Genomic DNA, 25,108 nt, shown 5'->3' with positions numbered 1-25,108 from the left:
TGGTGTGGGTGTAATGAGGGTGGGTTGGAAGAACGTGATCCATCTTACCATCTGGATCATGTTCTCGCTCTCATTCCCCCTCCCCCCCCCCCTTTAGACCTGGATCACGTTCTTCCCCCATCCCCATTATGCTCTCTGTGCTCTTTACCCCCCCAAAATGAGTTCCTGACCTCCTTTCTCCCCCCTCCGATTCCCCCTCTCTCTCCCTCCGATCTCCTCTCTCTCGCCCCCCCCTCTCTCTCTCCCATTCTCTCTCTGATCCACTCTCTCTCTCTCTCTCTCCCCCTTTCTCTCCCTCTTTCTCCCCCTTTCTCTCTCTCCCCCTTTCTCTCCCCTCTCCAATTCTCTCTCTCCCCTCTCCCACCTCTCTCCCCTCTCTTTCTCCCCCTCCTCTCTCTCTCTCTCTCTCTCCCTCCTCTCCGATCCTCTCTCCCCCCTCAGTCTCTCTCTCCCCTCAGTCTCTCTCTCCCCCTCTCTCTCTCTCGCCGCCTCGCGCTCTCCGATCCTCTCGCTCTCCCCCTCTCTTTCTCTCCCCCCTCTCTATCCCCTCTCTCTCCCCTCTCCGATTCCTCCTCTCTCTCTCTCCCCCCTCTCTCTCTCTCCCCCCTCACCTCTCTTCCCCTCTCCCTTGTCTCTCTCTCTCTCCCCGTCTCTCCCTCCCTCTCCCCGTCTCTCCCCCTCTCTCTCTCCCCCCTCTCTCCGATCCTCTCGACCTTTCACCCTTCTCTCTCTCTCTCCCCCTCTCTCTGCCCTCATTCTCTCTCCATCTCCCCTCTCTCTCTCCCCTCCCTCTCTCTCCCCCCTCTCTCGCTCCCCTCTCTCTCTCCCCCTCTCTCCGATCCTCTCTCCTCCTCTCCCTCTCTCCCCTCTCGCTCTCCCCATCTCTCTCTCTCACCCCTCTCCCTTCTCTCTCTCTCTCCCTTCTCTCTCCCCTCTCTCTCCTCTCTCTCCTTTCTCTCTCTCTCCCCTCTCTCTCCGATCCTCTCTCTCTCTCTGATCCTCTCCTCTCTCTCCCCTGTCTCTCTCTCTCTCTCTCTCTCTCTGATCCCCTCTCCGATCCTCTCTCTCTCTCTGATCCTCTCTCTCCTCTTTCTCTCCCCCTCCCTCTCTCTCGACCCTCTCTCCCCCACTCTCTCTCCAATCCTCTCTCTCCCCCCTCTCTCACCAATTCTCTCTCTCCCCTCTCTCTTTCTCTCCCCCTCTCTCTCCCCCTCCCCCTCTCTCCCCTCTCTCTATCTCTCCCCCTCCCTCTCACTCCGATCCTCTCTCTCTCTCCGGTCTTCTCTCCAATCCTCTCTCTCCCCCCTCTCTCACCGATCCCCTCTCTCTCTCTCCACTTTCGATCCTCTCTTCTCCCCAAGGAACAAGTGAGGGGCCTTGACCCACAGAGCTGAACAAAGCGTGGCCCATGCTGCACTACAGCCACAACTGTGGGGTACTGCGCATGCGCAGCCGGACCTCGGTGACAGTGCACATGCCAGATGGTGATTGGAGGCACAAAAAAGGGCCGGGCCGACCGCGTGCATGCGCAGAAGGATACAAAAATGTTCGTGCAGATAATCACTTTGAAAAAAGAATATGAGAGTAAATTAGCAAGAGACATAAAAACCGATTGTAAATGTTTCTATAGGTATATAAATAGGAAGAGATTAATGAAAGTAAATGAGGGCCCATTAGAGGCAGAGTCAGGAGAAATTATATTAGGCAATAAGGAAACGGTAGAGACATTAAACAAATACTTTGTATCTGTCTTCACAGTAGAAGACACAAAAAACATTCTGGAAATAATGGGGAACCAAGTGTCTAGAGAGAATGAGGAACTTAAAGAAATCAGTATAAGTAAAGACATAGTACTGGAGAAATTAATGGAACTAAGTGGCAACAAATCCCCTGGACCTGACGACCTGCATCCTAGGGTTTTAAAAGAGGTGGCTGCAGAGATAATGGATGTACTGGTATTAATCTTCCAGAATTCCCTAGATTATAGAATAGTCCCCAAGGATTGGAAGGTAGCAAACAGAACTCCGCTATTTAAGAAAAATGGGGAACTATAGGCCGGTTAGCCTGACATCAGTAGTAGGCAAAATGCTAGAATCTATACCTGCCTTAGAAGGAGTGCAATGAAGGTTCACCAGACTGATTCCTGGGATGAGGGGATTGCCCTATGAGGAGAGATTGAGTAGACTAGGCCTATTTTAGAGTTTAGAAGAATAAGAGGTGATCTAATTGAAACATATAAAATTCTTAAGGGGCTTGACAGGGTTATTGCTGGGAAAATGTTTCCCCTGGCTGGGAATCTAGAACATAGGGTCCACAGTCTCAGAATATGGGGTCGGCCATTTCTTCACTCAAAGGGTTGTGAATCTTTGGAATTCTCTACCCCAGGGAGCTGTGGATGCTCAGTCGTTGAGTATATTCAAGACAGAGGTCGATAAATTTTTGGGAACTAAGGGAATGAAGGGATATGGGGATAGTGCGGGAAGGTGGAGTTGAGGTAGAAGATCTTGTTGAATGGCGGAGCAGGCTCGAAGGGCAAATAGCCTACTCCTGCTCCTATTTCTTATGTTCTTAAGATGACACCACTCAAGCTAGTACCAGACTCCTCCATACTTTCAGCAATGGTGGTGAAACTCCTTAGCAGGCCTCCCAATAGCTCGTACAGCTGCTTGTGCGAGGCATGAGTTTTCTTTTCATTGCTGGGCCTCTGAAGTCCTCATCCCTGTCCTCCTCAGCACTTTGGTGGCAAAAACAGGAAGGCAGATTATTATCTGAACGGCAATAGATTGGGAGAAGGGGAAGTGCAACGAGACCTGGGTGCCCTTGTGCACCAGTCGCTGAAGGTAAGCATGCAGGCGCAGCAGGCGGTTAAGAAGACAAATGGTATGTTGGCCTTCGTAGCAAGAGGGTTCGAGTACAGGAACAAGGATGTCTTGCTGCAGTTGTACAGGGCCTTGGTGAGACCACACCTTGAGTATTGTATGCAGTTTTGGTCGCCTTATCTGAGGAAGGATGTTCTTGCCATGGAGGGAGTGCAGCGAAGATTCACCAGACTGATACCTGGGATGGCAGGAATGACGTATGAGGAGAGATTGGGCCGATTGGGCTTATACTCGCTGGAGTTTAGAAGAATGAGAGGGGATCTCATTGAAACTTATAAAATTCTAACAGGACTAGGCAGACTAGATGCAGGAAGGATGTTCCCGATGGCCGGGGAATCCAGAACCAGGAGTCACAGTCTAAGGATAAGGTGTAAGCCATTTAGGACAGAGATGAGGAGGAATTTCTTCACCCAGAGAGTGGTGAACCTGTGGAATTCTCTACCACAGAAGGCAGTGGAGGCCAATTCATTAAATATATTCAAGAAGGAGTTAGATATATTTCTTAAGGCTAAAGGGATCAAGGGATATGGGGAGAAGGCAGGGACAGGGTACTGAATTTGGATGATCAGCCATGATCTCATTGAATGGCGGAGCAGGCTCGAGGGGCCGAATGGCCTACTCCTGCTCCTATCTTCTATGTTTCTATGGATTGGATGAGGACCTTGACCTCCGGCGATGTGTCTCCTGAGCTATCCCTGCCACCAATACCTGCTCTTACTCACTAGTGCTAGGTGCATTACCACAAGCAGACGCATCTACCTCACTCCTTAACCCAGCCATGGTGCCAATCTCTGTGTTGGAGCTTGGGAGTGATGAAGTGCGTGAGAGTGCCTCCTCAAAAGGACTCTTCTCCCCTGAGGTGTCTTCCTCAGGGAGCCTTTGGCAGATGAGAGGTCCTGGAGGAAAGAGAAAACAGTGAAGAGTTAGAATGGCATTGAGAGGCTACACAGTTGCAGAAGACATGTATCACAATGTAATTTGATGTAGTAAAGCTGGCTGAATGTGCATTCTTCCAGTACTTAATGAAGGAGTAAAAGTAATTGCCAGAGATCCTGTTCAGTGGCGCCCTTAGTCTCGAAGTAGCCAATACACGCAACTCTTGCAGGCCCATAAATTACCATGGCTTGCTGCTCTCAGCAGGAGGCCCTATCCACGCAGGGTATTCAGAGAGCACTGCTACATTCGCATGACCCAAGACCAGTGCATGAGGAGGTTGCGCTTTACCAAGGAGGTCATTACAGAGATCTGTGGCCTCGTTGAAGAAAGTCTCAGACGTGCAGCACAGCCAGGACTGCATCGCCTGTGGCAGTCTCGCTCACGGTCTCGCTCACAGTCTCGCTCACAGTAGCACTTAACTTTTATGCTACTGGAACCTTCCAGGCTGCCACAGGTGATACATGTCACATCACACAATCTGCATAAGGGAGGTATCTGCGTCTATACACTCTGAGGAATGGCTATATATCATTCCCTATTTCCAGAGAAGACCAGAGGCAGAGAGCACTAGGATTCGACAGGATTGCGGGATTCCCCATAGTCCAGGGAGCCATTGACTGTGCACATGTGACCATGTGAGCTCCTCATTTAAACTCGCAGGTGTTCAGGAACAGGAAGGGATTCCATTCCCTCAATGTACAGCTTGTCTGTGACTACCGGCAGCGGATCACGCACGTTAATGCCTGCCGTCCAGGGAGCTACCACGATGCATTTATAATGAGACAGTCACCTGTCCCACAGATCTTTGAGCCACAATGCAATATGCACAGCTGGCTAGGGATACCCTCTGATGCCATGACTCATGACTCCCCTGGGAAACCCCCAGACACCAGCTGAGCACTTATACAATGAGAGCCACTCAGCCACTAAGAATATCATTGAGCAGACCATTGGGGTCCTCAAGCAGAGGTTTACATACCTTGACCAGTCAGGAGGAGCGCAGCAGTACTCGGCTGAGAAGGTGTCCACATTCGTGGTGCACAAACTGGTGGTCTTGAAAGACCAGTCGTTACCACCAGAGGGTCAAGCTCAGGAGCCACAAGAGGAGGAGGAAGAGGAGGAGGAGGACTAGAGGGGCTTCCAGGTAGACGGGTCTCACCTGGGAGGGACGCTCGCTGCCATCTAATTGAACAGCGCTTTTGAGAGACATGCTCCACCATCAGACTCTGGAGCACTGCTGCCACATGATGTATCTTCCACGACTTAGGATCCATCAGGCAGTCCATCATCTGCACTCAGTCCTTTCAACCCCTTCCCCATGAAGATCACAATAAAAAAGACCACCTATTCCACCACTATCCAGTTACCATAATCACTGTTTATATACATCAAAAACAAAGACCTAGAAATTCATCTCGGATGGTGGCACAAAACGTGCGGTAACGGATCGGCTGCCCATTGTACGCAGCACCTGATACTCAGTTCCATCGCAGTTCCACGCTGGAGAGGATGGGTTCCAGGCTCTGTGTCCAGTCACGGACCAAGGTGGACATGGACTCACCATCCCCCTAACATGACCCATAGGCTTTCAGGCAGTCTCTCCTTTGCACCAAGCATTTGGTTTGTCGCACCCATTAGCCTTCTTCTGAAGCTTGGCTCTACGAGGCCCTCATCTGACCCCTCTGCAGTAGAACTAGTATGTGACCTTGCCCCCCCGGAAAGGTGGCACCCGTGGTTCCCATTCCACCCTGCATGGCTGCTGCCAGGTAGTGCCCGGTGCGCCCACTGTGAGGATCCCTCCTCTATGCTAGTGTCTAAGTTGCGCGTGGTGCCGGTCTCTGAGCTGGTGCCTGCGGCAGTGGTAGCCATTGACGCAGTGCATTCGTCCTCGCTCTCCTCCTCCTCCTCCTGTTCCTCCGGAGGGCGAGGTGGCTGCTGCTGATCCTGAACCTGCTCCACGGGGCGAGGTGGATCTTGCTCCTGGGAGCCTGCAATGATAACGCTGGAAGGATTAGGGTGCAGCATGTGTGGCCACTATAGGAGGATGTGTGTGATGAGGCCATATAGAGCTTGGGAGTGAGGATAGCTTTGGATGATTAGGGATCAGGAATAGTTATGCATCTGCAAGGAAGCTGCAGTGGCCACATACCCCTAGGCAAGATGCCTCCTGCTCTGCCTCTGGTGATGGCATCTCCCACTCCGCTCCTGATCATGGTCAGCACTGCCTCCTCAAGGGGAGTGATATCATGAAGTCGTGCTTCCCCTCCCCTGGTCAGGTCCTGCTACTGCCTGTTATGTGCTATTTTTTCCTGGAAGAGAAAGAGTGGTGATTGTGAATGAGTGTATTGGCAGGTGTATTTATGTGTGTGTGTGTGTGTGATGTCTCACATGATTGAAGAGCTGTGAGATGCGAGTAGTGCCTGTGAATGTAGTAGTGTGGGGTGTGTGAATGTCAGCGTGTAGTTAGATGGCGGATGCAGAGTGTTGAGGTTGTGATGCTGCTGGTGGTGGTGGTGCCTTTTGTATTTCCTCCGTTCACACCATTATTGGCAGCTGTGCTATCAGCTGTTTATACCCCATGCTCTGGAATTTCCTCCCTAAACACCTCTGCCTCTCCACATCGCTCTCCTCCGTTGATCTGACGTTTTGATCAAGCTACCTAATATATCCTCTTTTAGCTTCCATTTTTTTCCTTACAACTCTGTAAAGTGCTTTGGGACTTGTTTCTACATTAAAGGTACTACATGAATGCAAGTTATTGTTGGTCATTGTTGTTGATAATGACCAATACTGATGAAGATCAGTCTTGGGATACCTCTTGCACTAGACACTAGGCTATCCAAAAAAATGGTTACAGCGGTTTTCATTTAAACTTGAATCTTTTCTATGAATTTAACATGGATGTAAACTTGTTTCTAGATCAAAGGTATGCCATTCGGAAACATTTTTTCAATCAGTGATGGCCTCCTGGACAACAGTACTGGTATTCCATTCTTCTATGTCACTCCAATGGACAGCACAGTTGCAGATCTGATGAACAACCCCAGTGCTTCTTTAACGTTGTCAGAGGCTGAGATAGATTACTGCAGGTGAGTTCATCCCAATAGCTTCATACCACACTATGCAATGTCACACACTGACCCCAAGCTAGTTCTCTGTTTTCGTACTGATCTGTTTTCCTCCTCCTTATGAAGTTGCAGTGCATTGCATTGTAGCAGGAAAGAAATCAAACAGATTTTGAGCATCGATGATAAGATCTGTTGCATTAATGTTCAAGATGTGTCAGGAAAAGGACTTGGTGATCATTGCAGAAAAATCCTTGAAACCATCGGCCTACTGTACGGCTGTAGTGAAAAGGTCAAAGTAAGCACTGTATTAACAGAGTACAAGTTAAAATAGACTACTGTTTCTACATAAAGCACTTCTTGTGTGGAGGGTAAACAGATGTGGACTGGTTGGGCTGACTGGCCTGTTTCCATGTAGTAACTTCCATGTTTTCTAGTTGGACCACATCTGGAGTACTGCATGCTGTACTGGTCATTAACATAGGAAGGATAATATTGTCCTGGAGAAGGAGCAGCAAAAATGATACCAGATTTTAGGAGTTTCATATATGAGGAAAAGTGGAGGTCACTGGACTTGTTTTCATTAGGAAGGAGTATTTGAAGTAACAAAAAGTTTTCAAAATTATGAAGAGGGTTGATACAAGTTGATAACAGACAAATTATTCACACTGACAAAGGGATCAAAGACTAAGGGACAAAATTTAAAAATTAGTTCAGGAGTAAATAGGAAATTTGGGCTGAATTATTTCACATAATTGGCCATAGACAAATGGATTGAGTTACCAAAGCAAGCCATTCAAGCAAATAATGTAATTGGGTTCAAGAGACAGCCTGATGGAGGTGAAATTCCTCATGTCAGAATGTTTTCACATAGTAGAACAACACCCTAAACTGCAGAGATACAAGAGTTGATATGTTTATTTGTTGGGGTTAGAGGTCACAAGTTTCCAACACCTGTCTCCAATATCAAACAGGTTGGTTAACTAGTTGGAGAAAAACTACAATTAAACTCATTAACTATGGACACGTTACAATTACCAAATATTTAAGAATCCTGCAGACCTGTTCTGGGTGATATTAAACTGCTGGCTGACTGTTTCTCACCTGAAAAACAGGCAGCTAGCAGTTGAAAGTTGGGGGAGGGGGCACCTTGCTTGCCCCATTGATGCACAAGGACAGCCTTTGCAATTTTCAGGCGGGCCTGTAAATGGACAATCTGCATGCCTGCCTGTTTTATCTAGGAGGTTGCTTAAAACAGAGACAAGATGGAATTTCTTCTCTCAGAGGGTCCTGAATCTTTGGAATTGTCTACCCCAGAGACCTATGGAGGTGCAGTCATTGAATGTATTCAAGGCAGAGATAGACAGATATTTGAGCTACAGGCGAGTCAAGGGTTATGGGGAGCAGGTGGGAAAGTGGAGTTGAGGCCAAGATCAGATCAGCCATGATCTTACTGAATGGCGGAGCAGGCTCGAGGGGCCAAATGGCCTACTCCTGCTCCTATTTCTTATGTTCTTATGTTATGTTCTTTTAAATATGCAAGTCAGGATCCTGTGCAATTGTAGGACCCCATTTGCAATTTTCAGGTAAAATTGGGTGGGGTGTGCGCCGCACACATTCACCCATTTGTACCAGGCAGTGAGCGGCCTAACCAGTGGTCTTTGAAGGCCCAGAAATCTTTGGGAGGAGAATTTTTTGTGGGGCCAGGAGCAATGTTCCCTCTAATTTTTATTTTAGGTACACGGTCCCTTTAAATTTGTGGCCGCGCATGTGTGATATCTTTTCCAGCCCTACAGCTGGTGAGCGGCCTGCGCGGGACCTCCCGGTCGCTGCGCGGCCACGCAGCTTATTGGGAACGTTGGCCAGGAGTAACAGGATTGCTCCTTCTGGTTCCACAAAAATACTGTGGCCCACTGCCAGCTTGTGCTTGACCTTCTCTAGGATTGGCTCCCTCTCCTGGCCCAACCTGCCAGCCAGCTCAGCGTGAGAGTTTGCTGGCAGGCGATGCGTCTGCTCCGCCAGCTTTGTGCCTGTTTCGGGCAAAGTCCAAAATCACCCCCCTCCCTCCCCGCGCTGCAATGCTGGACTTTATCTTGTGACTGCTGCTGTCGCTCTTCAAATTGCAGAGTGGGGAACAGACAGTTCAGGAAAATCTGATTGCCACCAATTTCATTTAACTGGAATCTTCCATAGTGGGAGAATATACTGATTTGGCAAATACCAGGTCACGCATATTCACCCCATCAAAACAACACATAGGAAATATTCCATAAACCTGCACATTAGAATTAAAGGATACAATACATCAGCAACAATAACTTGCATTTTTATAGTTCCTTTAACATAGAAAAACACCTCAAGCCACTTCACAACGCGAGTAGGAGGTTGATCAAAGACATGTGTTTTAAGGATGGTCTTAAAGGAAGAGGTGGAGAGGAGATCCCAGAGAATAGGACCTAGTCAGCTGAAGATACAGCCTCTAAAAGGTAAAAGGATGGGGTGCACAAGAGGCTGAGTCAGAGGAACGGATAGTTCAGGAGAGAAGGGATTGTAGGGCTGGAGGAGGTTACAGAAATAAGGAGGGATGATGCAACGGAGGGATTTAAACACAAGAACAAGACTTTTAAATGTAAGATGTTGGACTGTGAAACAAAGTGGATGGACGTGATATGCAAGTGTCATTTGGTGCAGGAAAGATACATAAGCAGGAGGTTTAGATGCAGTTTGTGGAGGATGAGAGACCTTCAAGGAGAGTATTAGAATAATTGAATCTAGATGTAACAAAGGCATATCTGAAGGGTTCAGTGGGAGCTGGCTGAGGTAGGGGTGGAGGCGCACATGTTCTGGAGTTGGAAGTATGTGGTCAATATGATGGAGAGGATGTGGGGTTGGAAACTTAACTCAGAGTCGAACAGAGCAACAAGGTTGTGAACAATCTGAGGCAGTGGCTGAGGAGGGGTTTGGAGTCATTGGTGAGGAAGCTTACTGTTTGGGGCCAAAGGTGATGACTTCGATGTTTAGGTGGAGGAAGTTAAGACTCACCCAAGACTGTATGTTGGATAAACAGTTTTACAGAACAGAGAGGTGGTGGAGAGGTAAAGCTGGATGTCATTGGTATACATGTGGAAGCTGACCCCACATCTGCAGATGATATTGCCAAGGGTCAGCATTTAGGTGAGGAAGAGGAGGAGGCCAAGAATGAATTCTTGGTAGACTCTGGAGGTGAACTGGGGAGTGGGAAGAGAGGTCATTGCTAGAGATGCTGCGGCTATAATTGAATGCATAAACGTGGAATCAAATGAGGGCAGTCCCACATGAGTTGAACAGTAGAGGTGAGACTTTGGAGGAGGATGGGATGGTCAACCAAGTCAAAGGTGTGCAGACAGGTTGATAAGCAGAGATGGGATAATACACCATGGTCCCAGTAACAAAGAATGTCATCTGTGACTTTGGTTCGGGTCATTCTGGTGCTTTTGGCGGGGCGGAAGCTCGATTGGAGGTATTGAAAACGGGAGTTGCGGGAGAGTGGGAACAATGTGTTCAAGGACCTTGGAGTAAAAGGGAAGTTGGAAATGAGGCATTAGTTAATGGGAACACTAGGGTTGAGGGTGGGTTTTTTGAGGAATGTTTTGAAAGGAAGAGGGACCGTGCTTGAGGAGAGGAAACCATTTACAATGCCAGCTAACATGGAGGCCCGAAAGAGAGTTTGGCTGGGCAGGGGTTTAGTGGGAATAGGGTCAAGGGAGTAGGAAGTGGGTATCAGGGACGAGATGATCTCGGAGAGACATGGGTAGAGAGAGAGATAGAGAGAGAAAAGGTTCAGGGCTAGGGTATGGGGAGGATGGAGGGAAGTTTGGCTTAGTGGTCCAAGAATTTAGAGCAGGATGAGAACTGGCAGAACAGATCAAAACTAGTTCAAAGTAGTGAAAAAATCCCAGTTTGCTGTGTTATTTATGTTGCTTAATTCTAATTATTGGACAAATATCTTTTAGGACAAAATTGACTAAATTATCAGGAGTGGACTGTGGGTATAGGTATAGTTTGTGGATTGAGTGAAAATGCTGAAGGGAGAAATGCTGGAAAGCCAATTCATACCAAGCTGGATGTGCCATGAAGATCTCTTCCACCTAGAAGGACAAGGGCAGCAGGCGCATGGGAAGACCACCACCTCCAAGTTCCCCTCCAAGTCACACACCATCCTGACTTAGAAGTATATCGTCGATCCTTCATCATCGCTGGGTCAAAATCCTGGAACTCCCTACCTAACAGCACTGTGGGAGTACCTTCACCACACGGACTGCAGCGGTTCAAGAAGGCGGCTCACCACCACCTTCTCAAGGACAGTTAGGGATGGGCAATAAATGCTGGCTTTGCCAGCGATGCCCACATCCCATAAACTAATGTAAAAAAAAGTGGCATTTGGGCAATGGATGAATTGGTGGAAAAAATTGAAGAAGCCCAAAGTTTACTGGCTTATAATGCAATCTGAATGATAATCTCATGAAGCAAGATGACCTCGTCCCATTGCACGCAGTTTATCTCAGTTAATCAGCTGGTTATTTCAAACTGTGTTTAGTTTGTTGTACATTTACTTTCTGTATTTTGTTTACGTACAGACAAAATCTCATTGACCCTGAAGACCCAAGGTGTGCCAGGCTGACACTTACAGGCCAAATGGTGACTGTGCCCACTGATGAAATTGAATTTGCAAAGCAAGCTATGTTTTCAAGGTTTGTCTTTTTAAGCATACAGACTATAATGATTCAGCTGTAAAATAGTGACTAATTAGCACTTTGCGCAGGTAAAATGCCTGAGAGCCATGACTGTGTACACAGTTAAAGTTATGCCATTATCTTTGTTCAGAGTGCTGCAGTAACATTATGTTGTGGCAGAGCCACCAAGGGTCTCAGAACAATTAGTAATAATCCCTTTAACTACAGTGTAGTGCAGCCGCGGACTGCACCTTTAAACTGCCTGTTAACTGTACTGTATTGTGTTTTCCTGCACTCCACGTGATGACGTCATGACGCCGATCACGTGACCACCAGTGGCGCGAAGAACGCGATGACGTCATGACGTCAGCTTCCAGAATCTTCCAGTAGTCGTCGAGTGCCCAGCAAGCTGATTAGACCTGTGTACCGTTTCTCCTGTAGTTTCCCTGTTAACTTCGTTGTTCATTAAAACCTGTTGATTTGATTCATCGAGTCGAATACCTTATTCAGATAGGAACCTCTGTTCCTACATTGGTGACCCCGATCTCGTCGGACAACTTTCGTCGAGGATGAACACGAACGCCGTCGCCCTAAAACTGCCGCAGTTCTGGGAACAGCAGCCAGCAGCATGGTTTTTCCAGGCAGAAGCACAGTTCGCTCTCCGGGAGGTCACAGCGGATTCGACCCGTTATTATTATGTGGTTGCCGCTCTCGACAGTGCCACGGCCTCGCGGGTCGTCAGCATCCTTGGCAGCCCACCGGAGGAGGGCAAGTACGAAGCGCTTAAAGCCCGTTTGCTACAGGTATTTGATCTTAATAAGTCGGAGCGGGCACGCAAGCTTATTTCCATGCCCGGCCTCGGGGACTCCAAACCGTCAGAGCTGATGAGTCAAATGCTCACGCTGTTGGGCGCGGAACCCCAATGTTTTTTATTCCGTTAGCTTTTCTTCTGCCAGCTACCCGAACCGGTTCAGGCGGCCTTGGCCAACACTGCCATCACAGACGGTGCTGAACTCGCTGCAGAGGCAGACAAGATATTTACTGTTACTCAGCAATGTTGTGCAGCCACGAGGCGCCTTTCCCCCACGCGAGCGAAGCCCAGCCCTCCCCCAGCAGGATGGTGCGCGTACCACGCCCGTTTTGGCGCCAAAGCTCGATGCTGCCGGCCTCCTTGCAGTTTCCCTCAAGAAAAAAAAAACTCCAACAAGCCCGCGTCCTCCCGGACGGACGACAAGGTCTGAAAAGCACGGCAAGTTAGCTATGGCAGCGGGCTCAGCGGGCAAACTCATTTACTTTACGGATTCCGTTACGGGCCGACGATTCCTGTGCGACACTGGTTCACAGTGCAGCATCCTGCCAGCTTCAAAGCTGGACCTACTTTCCGGCGGCCAGGGGCCTTCCCTCGTGGCAATAAACGGCGCTGCCATGCGTACGTTCGGTAAACGGACGGTAAACTTAACCTTCGCCGGTCAGCGTTTTGTCTGCGACTTTATTACAGCTAAGGTCTCACAGGCCATCCTGGGGGCTGATTTTTTCTGTGCCAACTGTCTGCTGGTCGACGTCCAACACTGCCGACTCATTAATGCGTCTACTTTCCACGCAGTGCCCTGCCACCGCAGCACCGCCGTGTCCTGGTCGGTGGCCTGTGTGGTTCTGTCGCAAGACGGGTTTACGCGCCTGCTCGGCGAATTCCCGGAGCTCACCAGGCCTACTTTTTCGGCTGCAGGCACACGGCACGGGGTGGAGCACCATATCTCCACGACCGGAGCACCCGTTTACGCTCGGGCGCGGCGATTAGAAGCCGGCAAGCTGGCAGCCGCAAAGGCTGAGTTCCAGACCATGGAGCGCCTCGGGATCATCCGGCGTTCGGACAGCCCTTGGTCCTCCCCACTGCATATAGTACCCAAACCAGGCGGCGGATGGCGACCTTGCGGGGATTACAGACGTTTAAACGACGCCACAACACCGGACAAGTATTGTGGTGAAATAAGTCTTATAAGTATATACCTTATTCTACCTGTGTATAGTTTCCTATTGTAATCTATTGTAACCCTGCGTTTTCTTGGTTGGCCAGGAACGCTGATGTACTGTATACCACTCTGCTGTGCCATTGATTGTCCTGATCTGTTACTTCGCCCCTGGCTCCGCCTCCTAGTTCACTTCTGAGAAGCTGGTCAGAAGGCTAACATGTGTGTTCTGTTCTGTCCAGTTCTAAGCTATTAAAAGCCAACTGTTTGAGTTATAACTACCAGTCTCTGTAGCTATTTAAGGTATATCAATTTTAATAGCTTATTACTTCCAGGGATGGACAGACTCCTGAAGCCGGAGTGTCTAGACAGTGATCCACATTCGGCGGACGCATCGAAGAAATTCGCACATTGGCTCCGGTGTTTCGAACATTTCATTGCCTCGCTCGATGATGGGGCCAACAAACTGGGCCTACTGACTAACCTAGTAAGTCATCAGACTTACTCGCTAATCGAGGACGCTTCTACATACGAGGATGCACTCGCGACTCTCAAGGCCCAATACCTGAAGCCTGTTAACGAGGTGTATGCCAGGCATCTCTTGGCTACCCGCAGGCAACTACCGGAGGAATCGCTGGATGATTTTCTACAGAATCTAAAGGCCCTGGCGAAGGACTGCAACTACAAGGCCGTGACGGCCATTTTGTACCAGGAAGAAGCGGTTCGCAATTCGTTTATATCGGGCCTTCGATCGAATTACATTAGGCAGAGGTTGCTTGAAAGGGACACTCTGGATCTAAAGACGGCCGTGGCTACAGCTCGATCGGTGGATGTGGCGCAGAAGAACTCCGAGACCTATGCGTCAGGCCATGCGGCCCTCTCAGCCTCGTGCGCGCCGAGCGAGGAGGCGCCATCCTCTCCGCCTGGGCCTCGGACCAGCCCTACACCACGGGAGTCTCCACCCAGCCCCACCACTGCAGCGATGTCCCGCGGACCAAGATGCTACTTCTGCGGCCAGCTCAAGCACCCCAGACACCGATGTCCTGCGAGAGACGCCAAATGTTTCAAGTGCAAGAAACGGGGATATTTCAGCAAGGTATGTAAGGGGAATCCCGTACCTGATACAGTCTCCGCGGCCCTACACGTGGTCCCAGAATTTGATACCGTCTCAGCGGCCGCCTACGGATCTACGATAGCCTCAGTCACGGTTGACCAGTCCAGACCGCATCCACTATCAAAGTCTATGATGGACGTTAAGGTAAACGGACACCCGACGAAGTGTTTAATCGATTGCGGGAGTACTGAGAGTTTTATTCACCCTAGCCTCATCAAACCTTACTCTCTAAAGTTGTACCCTACCCGGAGCAAAATCACGATGGCATCTAAGTCCCTCACTTCGGAGGTAATCGGTTTCTGTAAAGTAACACTGACTGTTAAGGGCACAGAGTATAAAGATTTTAAACTCCTTGTGTTGCCGCAGCTCTGCGTGAAACTAATTCTAGGCCTCGATTTCCAGTGCCACCACGAGAGCGTCACACTTGCATATGGCGGATTCCAGCCCCCGCTCACAGTTTGCGGCCTCTCCACTTTAAAGATAAGCCCGCCATCCCTGTTTGCGAACCTCGCCCCAAACTGTAGACCTATCGCGACCAAAAGTCGACGGTACAGTTCGGAAGATAAAAAAATTTATAAAAGAAGAAGTAGGAAGGCTACAGCGGGAGGGTATCATCGAAAATAGTAATAGCCCGTGGCGTGCTCAGGTAGTGGTGGTTAAAACTAACGAAAAGAAACGGCTCGTGGTCGACTACAGCCAGACCATCAACATATATATGCAACTAGACGCTTATCCCTTGCCTCGCATCTCCGAGATGGTGAACCAGATTGCCCAGTATCGTGTGTTTTCCACTATTGACTTAAAGTCTGCCTATCACCAGCTCCCCATAAAAGTAGACGACCGTCCTTATACGGCTTTTGAAGCAAATGGACGCCTGTACCAATTCCTTAGGGTACCCTTCGGGGTCACGAATGGAGTTTCCGTTTTCCAACGGGAAATGGACCGTATGGTAGATGAGAATGCGTTGGAGGCAACATTTCCGTACCTGGACAATGTTACTATCTGTGGACGCGACCAACAGGAGCATGACCGGAATCTCGCTAAATTTCTAGAGACTGCCCAAAAGCTAAACCTGACCTATAACGAGCACAAATGTACTTTCAACACTACTCGTCTGTGTATTCTCGGCTGTGTGGTAGAGAATGGGGTAATCGGGCCAGACCCTGAACGATTACGCCCGCTTAAAGAACTACCACTGCCACATAACCCTAAGGCCTTAAGAAGGTGTCTGGGATTCTTCTCTTATTATGCTCAGTGGGTGGCCAACTATTCGGACAAAGCCCGAGCCCTTATCAAGTCGACATCCTTCCCTCTATCAGTAGAAGCGCAGGAGGCATTCACCAACATCAAACGGGACATTGAAAAGGCCGTGGTATGTGCTATAGATGAGAGAATACCTTTCCAGGTAGAGAGCGATGCTTCTGATTTCGCGTTGGCTGCAACCCTCAACCAGGCCGGGAGACCAGTAGCCTTCTTTTCCCGTACACTACAGGGTCCTGAAGTCAGGCATTCTTCCGTTGAGAAGGAAGCACAAGCAATTATCGAGGCGGTCAGACATTGGAGACATTATCTCGCCGGCAAACGTTTCACACTCCTCACTGACCAGCGGTCTGTGGCCTTCATGTTTAACACGAAGCAGAGCGGCAAGATAAAAAATGACAAGATCCTAAGATGGCGGATAGAACTGTCCACTTACGACTACGATATTATGTACAGGCCAGGAGCACTCAACGAGCCACCCGATGCCCTATCTCGAGGGGTATGTGCCAGCCTTAGTACTGACAAGCTCCAAAGTCTCCACGACGCACTCTGCCACCCAGGAATCACCCGATTGAATCACTTCATCAAGTCTCGCAACTTACCCTACTCAATTGAGGAGGTCCGAACGATGACCAGAGCCTGCCGCGTTTGTGCGGAATGCAAACCCCGCTTCTACAGGCCCGAACAAGCTCACCTCATCAAGGCAACTCGGCCATTCGAGCGCCTAAGCCTTGATTTCAAAGGTCCTCTCCCATCGGTTGATCGTAATGTCTATTTCCTCAACGTTATAGACGAATACTCTCGTTTCCCCTTTGCCATTCCCTGCCCGGACAAGACCAGTGCTACGGTAATCAAAAGCCTCTGCAACTTATTCTGTCTGTTCGGTATGCCCAACTATATCCATAGCGACAGAGGGACGTCGTTTATGAGTGATGAGTTACGCCGGTTCTTACTATCAAAAGGGATTGCTACTAGTAGAACCACTAGCTACAACCCCCGGGGCAATGGGCAGGTTGAGAGGGAGAATGCGACAGTGTGGAAGGCAGTCGTTCTGTCTTTAAAATCGAAAGGCCTACCGACCTCTCGCTGGCAGGAAGTTCTTCCCGATGTACTGCATTCCATAAGGTCTCTGCTGTGCACCGCAACAAATGCTACTCCTCATGAGAGGATGTTCGGTTTCCCCAGGAAATCTTCCTCAGGTATTTCACTACCCGGGTGGTTGATGTCCCCGGGCACTGTACTGCTATGAAAACATGTGAGAGGTCGTAAGACTGATCCCCTAGTGGAGGAAGTACAGCTCCTCCACGCCAATCCTCAGTACGCATATATTCAATACCCTGATGGACGTGAGGATACTGTTTCAATAAAGGACCTGGCTCCGGCAGGAGAAGAGAGAGGGAGCGATGCTGCTAGCGAAGATGCGGGTGTGGAGCACCGTGATGCGCCACCTGTGGGGGTGGGATGCCCGGAGGTACAAGACGTACAAAACGTCGTTTTGGAAAACCCAGCAGACGCCGGGACGGCGGAGGAACCTGAGCAAGTCCCCCAAGAGGTTCCTCGGCCGACGCTACGTCGCTCACTACGAACTGTAAAACCCCCGGTCAAACTTAACTTATAGGAGGGGTGAATGTGGTGAAATAAGTCTTATAAGTATATACCTTATTCTACCTGTGTATAGTTTCCTATTGTAATCTATTGTAACCCTGCTGTTTTCTTGGTTGGCCAGGAATGCTGATGTACTGTATACCACTCTGCTGTGCCATTGATTGTCCTGATCTGTTACTTCGACCCTGGCTCCGCCTCCTAGTTCACTTCTGAGAAGCTGGTCAGAAGGCTAACATGTGTGTTCTGTTCTGTCCAGTTCTAAGCTATTAAAAGCCAACTGTTTGAGTTATAACTACCAGTCTCTGTAGCTATTTAAGGTATATCAGGTACCCTATTCCCCACATCCAAGATTTTTCGGCACATCTGGCTGGCAACTCTATATTTTCTAAAGTGGATCTCGTTCGTGGATATCACCAAGTTCCGGTGCACCCTCCAGACGTCCCCAAAATGGCAGTCATCACTCTGTTCGGCCTTTTTGAGTTCCTCCGCATGCCATTCGGTCTGAAAAACACAGCTCAAGCATTCCAGTGGTTGATGGACTCTGTCTTACGGGACCTGCCCTTCATTTTTGGATATTTGGACGACATCCTAATAGCCAGCAAGGATACGACAGCTCACATGGCCCATTTACGTACACTTTTCGTCCGGCTCAGCCAACACGGCCTTATTGTCAATCCGGCCAAATGCACGTTTGGAGTATCCAGTATTGATTTCCTGGGACACAGGATTACCCCAAAAGGCGCCGTCCCGCTAGCCACCAAGGTAGAGGCAGTTACCGCATTCCCGTGGCCTCACACAGTCAAACCCCTGCAAGAGTTCTTGGGGATGGTAAATTTTTATCATCGTTTCGTCCCCAAGGCAACCTCTGTACGAAGTGTGGCGTTACCACATTGGGGAAACACTGTGTGTATGTAGATAAACCTGTATAATCCCCTTTTAACTGCTGTATTCCCCTCCCCCCGCAAGACAGTTGCAAGCTGAGAGGAATAAGGCATGTTCAGACTTGCCTGCTGCTGAGAGAAGGAAAACCAATCAGGTTCCAGCAGGTGACCAATCCGTGAGTCATCACAGGCTCGCGGGCTTTACGAAGTCAGTACTGTATTGTGAGAGTTGGAGTAAAGACCTATTTCTTGTAGCTCGCTGTGTTGCCTATTTCTTTATGCGGGAGACCGTAGTCCCCCACATTGGTGACCCCGAATGTCGGCGGCCGAAGCCCCCGACTCACGCAGCCCTACAGAGGCCAGCAACGACCTGACGGCAACCAGCAGCAGCCCGATGTCGGCCGGCGCCGCGTCCTTGAAGCTCCCCACCTTCTGGGAGCACCAAGCACCAGCTTGGTTCGCGCACACGGAGGCCCAATTCACCCTTCGCAGGGTTCAAGACGATGAAGAAAGGTACCTCCACGTAGTCTCAGCACTAGCAAGCTCCACCGCCGCCGAAATTCTCGACCTGCTGGGGAACCCACCACAGACCGGCAAGTACTCAACCATTAAGGGCCGCTTGCTGCAGGCTTACGGCCTGTCCGGGGAGGAGAGGGCCCGCAGGCTTCTTTCACTACCAGGCCTCGGCGACTCTACCCCGACCCAGTTGATGAGCCGGATGCTTGCGCTCCTGGGCTCTGAACCGCAGTGCTTCTTGTTTCGGGCCCTTTTCCTCAGCCTGCTTCCTCAGCAGGTACAGACTGCCCTCGCGGGGTCCCCGATCACGGACTGCGTACAACTGGCAGCCGCCGCGGACAAAGTCTTCACCGTCGCCCAACTCGGCTGTGCAGCCGCGAGGCTCCCCGACACCACCGAGCGCGCGCCGCCACGCCAGGCCGCAGAACTATGCTACTACCACGGGCGTTTCGGCCACAAGGCCCAACGCTGCAGAGCACCCTGCTCTTTCGATCAAACCAAGATGGCCACCCGGCCCAACGCACCAGCCCTGCGCTGCCGTCTAGGCCCACTCGACCGCACCCCCGTCGCCATGATGGCCATCGGCACCGCAGGTAAACTGCTGTACATAACCAACTCCCTTTCAGGGCGCAGATTCCTTTGCGACACCGGAGCCCAATGCAGCATAATTCCTGCCTCCCAGCTCGACATCCAGGCAGGCCGCAGCGGCCCACCCCTCGTGGCGGCAAATGGCGCAGCCATCGCTACTTTTGGAAAGCGACAGGTCGAGGTTTGTTTCAACGGCCAGCGATTTACGTGGGATTTCGTGGCGGCCTCGGTGGCACATCCCTTGCTGGGCGCCGATTTTCTTTGCGCCCACGGACTCCTGGTCGACGTCCGCGACAGGCGCCTGATCGATGCAGCAACTTTCGCTTCACTGGCCTGCCAGCAGAGCAACAGCCCGGCCCTCGTCGGGTCCTGCTCTGCCCCGGCGGATGACGACTACGCCCGCCTACTCGCAGATTTCCCGAGGCTCACACAACCGACATTCTCAGCTGCGGCAGCCAAGCATGGTGTCGAGCACCACATCGCCACTACGGGACCACCAGTGTTCGCCCGAGCCAGACGCCTAGACCCAGCCAAGACGGCGGTGGCCAAGGAAGAATTCGCCACGATGGAGAAACTGGGCATCATCCGCCGCTCGAACAGCCCCTGGTCGTCCCCCCTCCACATTGTGCCCAAGCCGGGCGGTGGCTGGCGCCCCTGCGGCGACTACAGACGGCTCAACGACGCCACCACGCCCGATAGATACCCCATTCCGCACATCCAAGACTTCTCGGCACACCTAGCAGGAAAGCCCGTCTTTTCCAAGGTCGACCTGATTCGCGGCTACCATCAGGTCCCCGTCCACCACGCAGACGTCCAGAAGACGGCGGTCATCACCCCCTTCGGACTGTTCGAGTTCCTGCGCATGCCCTTCGGGCTCAAGAACGCCACACAGGCCTTCCAACGGCTCATGGACTCCGTCCTACGGGACCTGAGCTTCCTGTTCGTCTATCTGGATGATATCCTCGTGGCCAGCACCAGCAAGGCCGAGCACATCGCACATTTGCGCTCTCTTTTCCAGCGCCTCAGCCAACACGGGCTAATCGTCAACCCGGCCAAATGCCAGTTCGGAGCAGCCCAAATTGACTTTCTCGGCCACAGAATCTCGCCAAGGGGAGCCATTCCCCTACCTTCCAAGGTGCAGGCGGTGGCGGACTTTCCCCAGCCCACCTCGGTCAAGACGCTGCAGGAATTTTTGGGGATGGTCAATTTCTATCACCGTTTCGTGCCCAAAGCCGCCTCACTCATGCGCCCCCTCTACGAAGCCACCAGGGGCAAAACGGGCCAAGAGCAACTCACCTGGTCCAGCGAGATGGCGACAGCCTTCCACCAGACCAAAAGCGCCTTGGCCAACGCCACACTACTGGCCCACCCCATCCCGGGCGCCAAGACCGCCCTCACCACGGACGCCTCGGATTACGCCGTCGGCGCTGTCCAGCAACAGTGGGTCGAAGGCGCGCGGCAGCCACTGGCATTTTTCAGCCGACAGCTGCGCAAGAACGAGCAGGCCTATAGCACGTTCGACAGAGAGCTCCTGGCCCTGTTCCTGGCAATCCGGCACTTCCGTTTCCTCCTGGAAGGCCGGCCGTTCACCGCATTCGTGGACCACAAGCCGCTCACTTTCGCCATGGCCAAAGTAACCGAACCCTGGTCCGCGCGCCAACAGCGCCAACTCAACTTCATCTCGGAGTTCACCACGGACATCCGCCACGTCGCCGGCAAGGACAATTTGGTGGCCGACTGCCTCTCAAGACCCTCGCTCCACGCAGTGCACCTGGGCGTCGACTACGCCAGCATGGCGAGAGACCAGGCCGCCGACGCGGAGATCCAGGCCCTCAGGACGTCAACCACCAGCCTCACTCTGGCCGACATCCACTTCCACGCAGCCGGCACAACCCTCCTGTGCGACGTCTCAGTCCCCTCGCCTAGGCCGGTCGTCCCATCCGCCTGGCGCAAGCGAGTTTTCGACATCATCCACGGCCTCTCACATCCAGGGATGCGTGCGTCTCAGAAACTCATGTCCGCCAAGTTCGTCTGGCCTGGACTCCACAAGGATGTGAGAGACTGGACCAACACATGCGTGGCGTGTCGGCGCGCTAAGGTCCAGCAGCACACCAAGGCGCCATTGGAGTGTTTCCCGGTGCCCGAGAGGCGTTTCGACCACGTCCACGTCGATCTGGTAGGCCCCTTGCCGCCGTTGCACGGTTTCACACACCTGCTCACGATCGGCGACCGCACCACCAGATGGCCCGAGGCGGTTCCCCTCGCCTCCACCACCACGACCGACGTCGCGCGAGCACTCGTCTCGACATGGGTGGCCTGGTTCGGCGTGCCGACCGACATATCCTCGGACAGAGGCCCCCAGTTCACCTCCCACTTGTGGAATGCCATCACCGCCGGCCTCGGCACCAAGTTGCACAGGACAACAGCCTACCACCCGCAGGCCAACAGGCTCTGCGAGCGCTTTCATCGTTCCTTGAAAGCCTCCCTCCGCGCCAGCCTGGCCGACATCAGCTGGATCGACAAACTACCCTGGGTCCTCCTGGGATTGCGCACCGCGCCCAAAGAGGACCTCCGCGCCTCCGCGGCCGAGATGGTCTATGGCCAACCGCTCAGAGTACCAGGCGACTTCCTCCCCCTGACAACGGAGCCGTGGTCGGCCGCCAGACAGCTTTCCCTGCACCAGGACGCGGCCCAGCAATTCCGTCCAGTGCCCACTTCGCAACACGGCCCGCAGCCGTCCTACGTGCCTCGAGACTTACGACATGCGGAGTTCGTCTTCGTGCGCCGGGACGCGCACAGAGGCCCGCTGCAGGCACCATACACTGGCCCCTTCTCAGTATTGGAGACGGGGGACAAAGCTTTTCTTATCGACGTCGGCGGGAAGCCGGACCTTATTTCAGTAGACCGCCTCAAACCGGCGCACCTGGACCTCAGCTTCCCGTTTCGTCCGGCTCTTCCCCCACGGCGGGGCAGACCTCCCGCGTTGGTGGCGGCCCCACAAGAGGACCAAGACACGCCAGAACCTTACTTCCCGGCCGCCACCCCACCTTCGCCGGCAGCCCGTCCAGCCAGCCCACCGGCAGACCAGCCGCCAGACCAGCCGACGAACCAACTGGCCGACCTTCCAGATAGCCCTCCTCACACGCCAGATGGCTACTACAGCCGCTACGGCCGCTTGGTCAAACCTCCGCAGAGACTGACTTTTACAGTTAACGAGGATTCTGCGGGGGCGTACGTGGCGTTACCACATTGGGGAAACACTGTGTGTATGTAGATAAACCTGTATAATCCCCTTTTAACTGCTGTATTCCCCTCCCCCCGCAAGACAGTTGCAAGCTGAGAGGAATAAGGCATGTTCAGACTTGCCTGCTGCTGAGAGAAGGAAAACCAATCAGGTTCCAGCAGGTGACCAATCCGTGAGTCATCACAGGCTCGCAGGCTTTATGAAGTCAGTACTGTATTTTGAGAGTTGGAGTAAAGACCTATTTCTTGTAGCTCGCTGTGTTGCCTATTTCTTTATGCGGGAGACCGTAGTCCCCCACAGAAGCACTAAAAGGAAAGTCGGGCAAGGATGTTCTCACTTGGACACCGCAAATGGACCAGGCGTTCCGCGATACCAAGGCGGCGTTGGCGGATGCAACTATGCTAGCACACCCACGCCCGGGCGCGACTGTTGCCCTCACTACGGATGCCTCCGACTACGCCATCGGAGCAGTTCAAGAGCAGTGGGTCGACGGGGGTTGGCAGCCGTTAGCCTTTTTCAGCCGCCAACTGCGCAAGAACGAGCAAAAGTATAGCACTTTTGACAGAGAGTTGCTAGCCCTGTTTTTGACCATCCGGCATTTCCGTTTCCTTCTAGAAGGCCGCCCGTTCACTGCATTCGTGGACCACAAGCCACTCACCTTCGCCATGGCCAAAACGGCGGAACCTTGGTCAGCTCGGCAGCAGCGCCACCTCACGTTTATATCCGAATTCACAACGGATTTGTGGCACGTGTCAGGCAAGGATAATCTCGTGGCGGATTGCCTTTCCCAGGTTCCAGTCCAGGCAGTCCATCTGGGCATCGATTTCGTTGGACTGGCAGAGGATCAACTGGCAGACCCAGAGGTACAAGCGTTTAGGACCACGCCTTCCAGTTGGCAGGTTGCCGTTTCAAGCGGCAGGAACCACGCTCTTGTGCGACACATCCATGGGAGTGCCCCGGCCCATTGTGCCGGTCGAATGGCGCAAGAAAGTATTCCAGGCAATCCACGGGTTATCTCACCCGGGGATGCGGGCTTCTCAACGGCTAATGTCCCGCAAATTTGTTTGGAAAGGCATGCATTTGGATGTCCGGGACTGGACAAACAATTGCCTCGATTGTCAAAAATCCAAAGTCCACCGTCACGTCAAGGCTCCGGTGGCCAACTTCCTGGTGCCTGAGCGCCGTTTCGACCACGTTCACGTGGATTTAGTAGGTCCCCTTCCCGGGTCACGTGGATTCACACACCTCCTGACGGCGGTAGACCGGACCACCAGGTGGCCAGAGGCGATTCCCTTGGCCGCTACCACCGCAGCAGACGTCGCCAGGGCGTTTCTTTCGTCGTGGGTGGCTCGGTTCGGGGTGCCATCGGACATCTCCTCGGACCGCGGTCCGCAATTCACATCAGAGCTGTGGAATGCAGTGGCACAAGGCCTGGGTACCAAGCTGCACCGTACCACCGCGTACCATCCGCAGGCGAATGGTCTGTGCGAAAGGTTCCATCGGTCTCTCAAAGCGTCCCTCCATGCCAGCTTGAGGGGACCCAACTGGGTGGATAGGCTCCCATGGGTGATGCTGGGCCTCCGGACAGCCCCAAAGGAGGATCTTCAGTCTTCATCGGCTGAGCTGGTTTATGGCCAGACACTTAGAGTGCCAGGTGACTTTCTCCCTCCACACACCGAACCATGGTCTGCAGCTCAACAGCTCCTGCTACATCAGGAGGCGGCTAGGAATTTCCTGCCCATCCCAACCTCGCAGCATGACCTGCAGAGGCCTCACGTCCTGACAGAGCTCATGAGTTCGGACTATGTCTTTATTAGACAGGACGGTCACAGAGACCCGCTCAAGCCGCCGTATACTGGACCTTTTCGTGTCATCTCATCAGGGGAAAAGTTTTTCCACAGTCGAAGTCGGTGGAAAGTCCGATACCATCTCTATCGACCGGCTCAAACCAGCCCACCTAGATCGGAGTGAGCCTGTCGTGGCTGCCCAACCGCCTCGCCACGGCTGACCGCCGTTGGCCGCCAGACCAGCCGTGCACCAGCCCACCGTCGAACAGCCCGATTCGGCCTCAGACACGCCTGCACCTCTGACTACCGTTTCTGCCTCGCCCGAGACGCCGCTTCTGCCGCAATCCGGCACTGGTTCGTCTACTAACGCCCCATTTCCGCTGCCTGAGTTTCATCGCCGTTCGGCCAGGATCATTAAACCTCCTACTCGGTTGACAATGTCCGTTAAAGTGGATTCTGGGGGGGCGCCTGTGGTGGAGCCACCAAGGGTCTCAGAACAATTAGTAATAATCCCTTTAACTACAGTGTAGTGCAGCCGCGGACTGCACCTTTAA

At 52.1% G+C, this 25,108-nt stretch overlaps 1 protein-coding gene across 2 annotated transcripts in view; it reads left to right on the top strand.

Moving 5' to 3' along the window:
- Nucleotides 1-25,108, top strand: part of creg2 (cellular repressor of E1A-stimulated genes 2) — a 52,719-nt gene that overhangs the window by 24,439 nt on the left and 3,172 nt on the right. For both annotated transcript variants that reach the window (XM_085998943.1, XM_085998944.1), the window contains exons 2-3: nt 6,735-6,904; nt 11,497-11,610. In XM_085998943.1, coding sequence (XP_085855069.1) covers nt 6,735-6,904; nt 11,497-11,610 — 284 coding nt within the window. The remainder of the gene's footprint in view (nt 1-6,734; nt 6,905-11,496; nt 11,611-25,108) is intronic.

This window comes from Somniosus microcephalus, chromosome 10 (genome assembly GCF_052327205.1).
Source record: "Somniosus microcephalus isolate GS21.2 chromosome 10, FLI_Smic_1.0, whole genome shotgun sequence".
Lineage (NCBI taxonomy): Eukaryota > Metazoa > Chordata > Chondrichthyes > Squaliformes > Somniosidae > Somniosus > Somniosus microcephalus.
This window is presented reverse-complemented; position numbering and strand designations above follow the sequence as displayed.